The sequence below is a fragment of the Microcaecilia unicolor genome, chromosome 10 (genome assembly GCF_901765095.1).
Source record: "Microcaecilia unicolor chromosome 10, aMicUni1.1, whole genome shotgun sequence".
Lineage (NCBI taxonomy): Eukaryota > Metazoa > Chordata > Amphibia > Gymnophiona > Siphonopidae > Microcaecilia > Microcaecilia unicolor.
In genome coordinates, this window is record NC_044040.1 from 167,962,146 (window position 1) to 167,971,645 (window position 9,500).

The 9,500-nt window shown below is 39.5% G+C and overlaps 1 protein-coding gene across 1 annotated transcript in view; it reads right to left on the minus strand.

Moving 5' to 3' along the window:
• Positions 1 to 8,381, minus strand: part of DOCK10 (dedicator of cytokinesis 10) — a 370,777-nt gene extending 362,396 nt beyond the window's left edge. The window contains exon 1 of the mRNA XM_030216095.1: positions 8,220 to 8,381. Coding sequence (XP_030071955.1) covers positions 8,220 to 8,381 — 162 coding nt within the window. The remainder of the gene's footprint in view (positions 1 to 8,219) is intronic.
• Positions 8,382 to 9,500: the final 1,119 nt, after the last annotated feature.

Below are 9,500 nucleotides of genomic sequence, written 5' to 3' on the forward strand. Positions count from 1 at the left end.
TCTGCAGCTCCAATTACTTCCTGACCAGGCCCAGAGCTGAGTGCCAATCCAGGCAGCCCATGATAATATTTATACTGTCTCCCAAACAGGTATAAATGTACACAGGTGCAGGTTTGTGAAGCTATTTTTTTATGCCTATGGGAAAATTACGTAAAGTAGCGCTTAAATATAGCTTAAATATGATAACGAAGCATGCTTAGTGCCAATTCTATAATGATGTTAAGGTATGTATAACCTGTTATAGAATAGTACCACAAAGCAACTTTGGCACACTGAAAATTTAGTGTGACAGCTTATGCCAGGTCAATTAATTAGATTGTAAGCTCTGTCGATCAGGGACTGTCTCTTCATGTTCAAGTGTACAGTGCTGTGTATGTCTAGTAGCGCTTTAGAAATGATAAGTAGTAGAATCAAGATGGCGTCGTGAACGGATGTCGGGTCAGCCTGCTCCTGAGGTTTTCCACAGATGCGCTGCTGTAGCGGAATTTTATCTAACCTATCGATGGGGAAGAGAAAAGGAAAGGTGGCGGTTCCTACCTCCGTGGTCCCGCAGACTATTTCCACCATTCGCCAGACGACTCTGGACACTTTTGGGGTTGGGGTCCCTGGAACTCGGACACCCACTTCGATGAACTCGGCCCGGTTGAGAGCCGAGTGCAGCATTGAGGGAGTAACGCTCAGCCCTCCCTCCCACACTGCACCTCCACGAACTGGAAGCGATTTGTTGCTCCTGGGGTCACAACGACTGGAACCATTGGAGAATCCTGGTTCTACAGAGGTTGTTGAGGGAGGACCCACGAACACATCTACCCCAGACAGAGGAACAGCAATGCAGGACTCTTTTCGAGGATCTGCTACAACTGCCCGGGAGATCGAGGCCGTGAGTACCGTAGTTTTGAAAAGACCTGCAGTGGTTACAATGAATATATTGTGGGATGCTATCCAGGGAGTGAATAACAATCTACTTCTGCTGAATTCTTCTTTAAAAAATGAAATCACCGATATAAAGAAATCTAATCAATTAATGGCTGAACAAGTTCAAGAGCAGAATGTTAAGACTCAAAAAATTGAAGGACAGATTGAGAAATTACAAAATTTAACAGAGGCTTTAATTAAGGAACGAGAAATCCAGGATCGAAAATTGGAATACCTTGAGAATAATGGACGGAGGAGTAACTTGAGATTTTTAAATTTCCCCAAATCTCCTTTAATTAATGCATTGGATATGTTGAAAAAATATTTCAAAGATATACTGGGACTCTCAGAAGAGGGTTATCCCCCTATAACGAGAACCCAGTATATTACTGGGACATTTTCATTACCTAAAGACAAACCTCAGGCGTCTCCTACCATGGAATTGAACCTCACAGAATTCCTGGAGTCTTCTCTTGATTTAATTACCGAACGCACTACATTGCCGGTGACATTCGCACTTGAACTTGACCGCAATAACATCTTGCGGTTATATTTCAGGCATATGAAGGATTTATTCATGGGTCAAAGAATAGAAATTTTCCCTGATTTGGCACGAGTCACTCAGAAGAAAAGAAAGGACTTTTTGATGTATAAACCACGGGTTTTAAAATTAGGTGGAACTTTTATTTTGAAATTTCCATGTAAATGTTGTATTACCTTGAATTTGGTGAACTACCTTTTTTTTAACCCTAAGAAATTACTAGATTTCATTGAAGCAAAGGAAAAGAATGTTATACCCCAGGAATAGTACCCGTAATTAAGGTAATGCTGTTAGAATCGGCTGTGGTTGTTTGTAACTCCCGTCCGCTCAGTTAAAATAGGAAGGGGAAAGAGGGGGAAGAGAGGGAAGAAGGGGAGAGGAAGGGGGAAAGAGAGATTTATTTTTTTTTCTTTCTGTTTCCCCTTATTTAAATACTTTAATGTTAGAATTTCCTAGCTCTTGATTCATTATGTTGTGGACAAAGTAAAAATTAGAAATATTTTTGACTCAAACTTGCAGGTAATTTTCTTGCTTTGTAATAAGTTTTTCTGTATTTCCTACATTTATGTTATATTGATATAAATGTAAAATTTAATAAAGATTATAAAAAAAAGAAATGATAAGTAGTAGTAGTCAATGGCAGGTACAAGTTGGTGTGCCTAAGTGCACATCTGATACCTACCATACCATACACGCATTTGTATCCCACCTATATCTGCACAAGAATCAAAGCGGGTCACAGCAAATTAATAAGGCAAGTCTGAACATAACAGAAGTCATTCAAATGTTTATTAAACAGAAAAGTCTTCAATGATTTTAGGAACAACAAATAGCTAGTCATTGTCTGTACTGGGATAGAGTTCCATAAACTACTAGATCGGTAGCTAAATGAACTATTTTGAAATTCTTTAAGTAATACATTCTGAACTGTAGGAAAGGCCAAACTTAATGTGGAACAGAATCAAGAAAAAGTTCTGAAAGAAGGTATGGATAATAATTGTATGTGAGAACTAGGGCATAAACCATGAGTAATCTTAAAGACCATGCATGCAACTTTGAACTCTATGCGTGTGACAACAGACAGCCAGTATAAATCAATCAACAATGGTGTAACTCAATCATGTTTTTTTACACTATAAGTCAATTTTGCAGCAGTACTTTGCATTAACTGCAATATATTCTGTAATTTATTTTGTATACCTGAATATAAAACACTGCAATAATCCAAATATGGCAAAATTATTGCTTGAACTAAAAGCCGATCATTTTCAGGAAAGAATAGTCATCTAATAGCTCTTAACTGATACTGTTCTATAAGGTTCATGCATTGCTAGGTGGAACACCCATTGCATGCCCATGCTTCACCTACTAGTACAGCCCATTGTCCCCCAGATTCTATATATGGCATCCAAAATTGGGCACCGATTCAAGATGTGCACCCAACTAAATTTGCTCACAATTCAATTAGTGCTGATAATTGGGTGCTAATTGGTGCTAATTGTCACCAATATAGAATTGTGTGCACATCTGTTATGCACTATTCTATAACAATGCACACCTAAATACTATACGGCACAACCCAAAAGAGGGCATGGCCATGGGAGGAGCATGGGTGGGTCAGAGATGTTCCTAAAATTTGTACACAGTGTTATAGAATACCAAGGATGCTTGCCTAAATTCAGTGCCAATAATTACACCTGGATTCATCAGGTGTTGGCAATCAATACTGTTCTATAATGGGTGCCCGTTACAGAATAGCATTGAGCACCAATTTTTGGGGGTGCCACTTTTCAAGCACCATTTGCTGAATCTAGCCCTGTGTGACTAGCATGCCAATTTTATAGACTAGCACCTAGAACAAACATGTGTAAATGACAATTTGTAAACATAAGAACATAAGCTTTGCCATACTGGGACAGACCGAAGGTCCATCGAGACCTGCATCCTGTTTCTAAAAGCGGCCAATCCAGGTTACAAGTACCTGGCAAGATCCCAAAATAGTACTATACATTTTATGCTGCTTATCCTAGAAATAAGCAGTGGATTTTCTCATCCTTAAAAATGGCTTATGGACTTTTCTTTTTAGAAGTTATCCAAACCTTTTTTAAACCCCGCTAAGCTAACTGCTCTTACCACAGTCGCTGGCAATGAATTCCAGAGTTTAATTACATGCTGAGAGAAGAAATATTTTCTCTAATTTGTTTTAAATTTACTACTTTGTAGCTTTGTTGCGTGCCCCCTAGTGCTAGTATATTTGGAAAGCGTAAACAAGCGATACACATCTACCCGTTCCGCTTCACTCATCATTAAATAGCTCAGTGGTGTTAATGTACAGGAGGTGAGTTTTTTTCCAAATGAAGGAGAACTCTGGAATGAGAGGGCATGGGATGAAGTTAAGAGGAAATAGGCTTAGGAGGAATCTAAGAAAATACCATTTCATGGAAAAGGTGGTGGATGCATGGAATGGCCTCCTAGTGGAGGTTGTGAAGACGAGGACTGTGTCAGAATTTAAGAAAGCGTAGGACAGGCATGTGGGATTCCTTAGGAAAAGAAGGAGCCAATGGTTACTAAGGAAGGGCAGACTGGATGGGACTCTATGTTTCTTTGTTTCATTCAAGCATATAAGTGCACCTATTGTATAAATTAGTGCACACAATTGGTGCCTGTATTAAGATGCCATTCAGAAAGTTGTCTTTCACATGTCTTTATAAAATAACCTCACGGAAAGCACCTAAAATAACCCATATTAACAATTTGATAACGTTCCCCCTTACAGGTATAACTTATAGAATACTATAAGTTACATGAGTATTTCTGGCATTTTAGGTGCTCTGTGGCTGGTATGTGCTCACATGTAAATTAGAAGCACATGACAGGCAATTCTATGAAGGACGCCTAAATTGAGGCACTTGTTGTGTGCACTAATTTACAGAATCATAAATTGGCATTTTTGTGCATATGTGCTAGGTGCTATTCTATAAAATTGACATGCTTGTCGTGTAGTTACAGTCACATGCCCCAGGATTCTATATATGGTGCCCAGATTTGCATGCCCAAAAGGCATGCACAAATTAATTTAATAACAAACCCTTAACTATCACTAATTGGGTGCTAACAACCAATTATTGATGTTATTAATTTTATTTATTTCATAGATTTATACCCTGCTTTAGAATCAAATATTCACAATATCAAAACACACATTAACAATCACATAAAATGAGCTATGAGTGTGCCACCCTGCTGTGGGCACAACAACTTGCTTGAATATTTGACCCAATCATTACTGTTAAAACTCTCTATGGCTATAATAAAGAACAGATATTTTTTTATAAGAAACAACAGTGATAAAATAACTTCAGATTCTAATCTTAAGGCTGTCAAACTTGGGGTTGATGCAGGAAAGTACAATGCATATGGCTAGTGTGGCTTCGGCACACAATTGTGTGGGTGCACAATATAGTAAAGGTTTCTGCACAAAAGCTAATCCTGCATAAAGCCTACAGTGCACAGATTATTTATAATCATGTTAATAAGGCTAATTCGCTATTCAGTGGAATGGAGGAGTGGCCTAGTGGTTAGGGTGGTGGACTTTGGTCCTGGGGAACTGAGGAACTGTGTTTGATTCCCACTTCAGGCACAGGCAGCTCCTTGTAACTCTGGGCAAGTCACTTAACCCTCCATTGCCCCATGTAAGCCGCATTGAGCCTGCCATGAGTGGGAAAGCACGGGGTACAAATGTAACAAAACAAATACAGAGAAGTATGCAGAAGAATGAAAGCCTGAGTGTAATGCTGGATTTCCATACTAACTCATAGCAGGTGTAAAGAACATGCAGTTTGGCTTTGGTGATCTGAGGTTTTATGTGACACTTCACCTCTGATCAGCAGGCCCTTCGGCGTCCTGCTCCCAACCTCAAAGATGATCACTCTGATCATCCACCTTCTGATCCCCTCTCCAGAACCCTCCAAAGATCCCTGGTGATCTAATGGATCCCCCAACTCTATAGATGAACATTTTCTTACCCCCCAAAAAATATATCCTAGTAGTCTAGTGAACCTTGAACCCCCCTCCCCTGGTCCCCTGGACCTATTTCATACTTTTTAGTTGGGAAGCAGGAGAAATGCCTATTTCCTCCTGCCTCTGCACCACCATCTTTCAAAATAATGGTGCATGAACCTGCGTGGTGCATCCTGGGATACACCACACAAAGTCAGTCTGCCAACTAAGGCAAAAATGTCCTTCTTGGAAGACTGACTCAATGAAGTACATCCCAGAAGGCACCATGTGGGGGTCAATGCCACCATTTTGGAAGATGGTAATGCAGAGGCAGGAGCAAGTGGGTATTGCTCCTGTCTCTGGGTCTCTGGGACACAGAGTTGGGTTACAGGGGTATCAGGGCCCACTAGACCATCAGGATTTTTTTTTTTTTGGAGGGATTGAAGGGTCAGTCCTAGGGTTAAGAAATGGGGGATCATAGGGGTTCATAAACTGCCAGAGATTTTTTTTGGGGGGTGTTGGGGGGGGGGTAAAGGAGACCCAGAGGGAGTCAGTGAACATTTGTTTAATATCTCCCTCCTAGTCATTGAATGAACCAATTTTTCAACAGCGCACACTAATTTGCATGCTGTTTGCTTACTATATTGAAGAGTTAAAATTTTGTATTAGGAAGTCATTTCACTAAGGGCTTCTTTTACAAAGCCGCACTAGCGATTCCCACACAGCAAATGAGAGGAAGCCCATAGGAACTGAATGGGTATCCTCTCATTTGCTGTTCAGGAGTCACTAGCGCGGCTTTGTAAAAGAAACCCTAGGGGTCAGCACACGGCTCTAATGCAAGCTTAATGCATCAGCCCTCAGTACTATTATATATTTTTAACAATTTTTTAAAAATATATTTTCAAAACTTTAAATCTTCACACAGTGTATTATAAGCTGGAGTACTACAGATTCACGGACAGAAACTATACATTAGTAGAATACCTGCACATGCAAAACACTGATAGACCCTCAGCAAATACAAAATAAGTGACCACAGACTAGAGATAGATAGAGGCAGACAGAAGATTGAACTTGAAACTCCAAGCAGTCAGAGTTTGAATGCAGTGCAATGCTGAAGAAATGCATTTCCATTTGCAAAGTGTAAAAAGGATATCAGATATATACATTTCTCAAAATGAACAGAGAACATTTTCCCAAAAAAGAAAATGAGTAGAAAAACCTCTATAAAATCCTGGGGGAAAGAGGAGAAACAGCAGCTACAGCAGCAAAATATGTTATATTCTGCCACCAGGCAAGAAACGTGACCGGACCAGGGACAATGCATTCCAGGACCAGAATCTGGGAACTATTCTTGTGGCTGAACTCTCTGTACATAACTTTATTATACTATCGTTACTATTCCATTGTGAATTCTCTCTCGCCTCCCCCCCCCCCCCCCCAGCAAATGTATTACTTTGGGAACCCATGTAAAATTGTCATGCCAATAAACTTCTGAACATGAATCTATATGGAACAGAAACAAAAGGAAAGTCATATTTTGATAAGACCTAATATGATCAACTGATTGCACGTTTAAACTAAGGTGATCAGATAATTTTGAGGTAGAAGGGAAATGCTAAGCAGGTCCACATTTGACCCCACTTTTTCTTAGGGATAGCAGAATCAAATTTATCTCCATTTATTAGGGGAAAATTAGCACTGGATCAGCCACTCTCATGAAATCTAGTCGCTTTACTTTAAGCCAAGATGGCGAGTATAAAAAAACATGTATGACCCATGATTTTATCAAGCAATCCAAAGTTTCAGAAATATTCATGAAATGGATTCTCAAGCTCTGGCAATACTGCAGGAGGAATTCTGTTTTACTATTTTGTCTAATCTGATTTATATACATTTCCTGTCACTTTGGAAATGTGCAAAAGTAACATTTTATGCATTTACAACATTTACTGTGGTTTTTTTTTTCTTTACATTTTTTATGAATCCATTCACTTTGCCAATCATTAAATACAAGAAAATAGTGCAATTTGCACTGACCCTATGCCGTAATGGAGAGGAACAAGATGTAATTTAGCCTTGCTGGCATGTACAGAGTACGACAGCAATTAGGAAGCACCTAAGTACAACAGTCGATGCTAAAACACGAATCAATTCCTAGATAAATGCAACAGTTAAGAGAAGAATCAATTTCTTAGTCTGCACCTTCTAACATAAGGAACTGCTGAGCTCATTGGTTAACTATGATTTTGTTTGGGGGGGGGGGGGGGCTTCATAGGTACCTCAGTTGTTGGTGACTATCGTGGATCGGAGCAACAGGGAGTTCTGGTCACAATTTAGTGCACTGTATTGTGGGAAAGCTATTTACGTAACTCGCTATGAAAACGTGATCTAAAGTGTCAGAAACAGGGACAAATTAATGCAAAGACGTCTGATTTAATTATCAAACTCTTCCCTTCTGCCACCACACTCCCTCCTCCTCCTCCTCAAAACATCACAGACACCCTATGACACTATAGTGTTAAATGCTGTATGTCAGTCACAGGATTCCTAATTTCAAGCAGAAAGATTTTTAACACAATATAGCAACATTCAATAATAAATGAAAGTTATAGTATGTTTTTTTTTTTAATGAAAAAAGCATTAACTTATTCAATTGTCCCAATTCAGAATAATTATTAATGTATCCAAAACCTGTCTATTGTACTACAGATAAAATAGAATCCTATCTGTTCACACAGTGATTGTTTGTCCTTTACTGTACCATTATGATGAGGGTTCTTGGTCTGCTTATTTCATCCACGTTATCCTGTAGCACAATTTCATGTGACAATTCCTCTTGCCGCTGTGTACAAATATGTGGGCAGTTCCTCTGTACCACAGAGCGAAAGGCTTGAAGCAGAACAATACTGGCAGCACAGCCCATATCTGCATCCTGAAGATCTACAAAATAACTTCTCTTTCTGCGGGGTGTGCAAGACAGTGGCTCCCTGTCCCCGAAAGCAGCCTACAGTGCAGCTGCAGCTGGCTGCCTCGCCAATCAGTTGCTCGGGCTCTGATCAGCTGATCCCAACCAGACAGTCTGGATCCAGCTAGAGGAAAGAATGGATTCCAGCAAAAACTGCACACGCTGATACTCTGTGGTATCAAGCAAATGTCTGCAAGCATCTAAGAGTTAGGATTGTGTGAGATGTTTTTCATTCACTCTCTTCACTATGGACAGCTTGGGGCACAGTTTCAACAAGCAAGATAGAGTACCAGAGAAACAAACATTTCAGGTATAAATGTTTTCCTGGTGGCTTTTCTGAATGAATTAAAGATGTAATTCTTTCTTGAAAAATCGCACTGAATTTTTTTTTCATATATCATTGTAATGCCATAAGGTTGAGCTTAAAAAATGTTTTTATAAATTACTCCAGTGGTTCAGTAGCAATGCTACATACAATCCGGATAAGCGTATTTTAGGGATGTTTTTGGATTTTTCCAAATTGTTGGGTGTTTTCTTTAATTGTTTAAATAACATCCGTGTGCTTTACACCTTTTTAATGTGCACAAATCACTTTTATGCACATTCATTTGCATTTATGCATATACAATTGATTTTGTGCACACTAAAATTCTATAAGGTACCCAACCAAGCTGAATGCATGCTAACAAATGCACATCCCTAGCATACAATCCTATAGAAGGACCTGGGTTCAAATCCTGGTTCATGTCTTCCATTCCCTGGGAAGCTACAGAAGTGATATACACAGTTCCTGGGGAAAACATATCCCAGCACCATAGTGATGCAGTCTAGCTTTAGGGTCTATATCTGTGTGCTTCTGAAAGAAGCATTAGTATTTAGCTCCCCTTTCCTCCCTGAAGGTTGGCACTGACTTGGGGACCTTGTTACTAAGCCTTGCTAAAGAGTGGCCTGCACTAGTTTTGGCACATGAAATTGGCGCACACTGGGACATTTTTTACCACAGTGGGGGAAAAGGCCTTTTTTAAATGGAGCAGTAAATGGCTTTATGCTAATATTAAAATTAACGCATAGCTATTT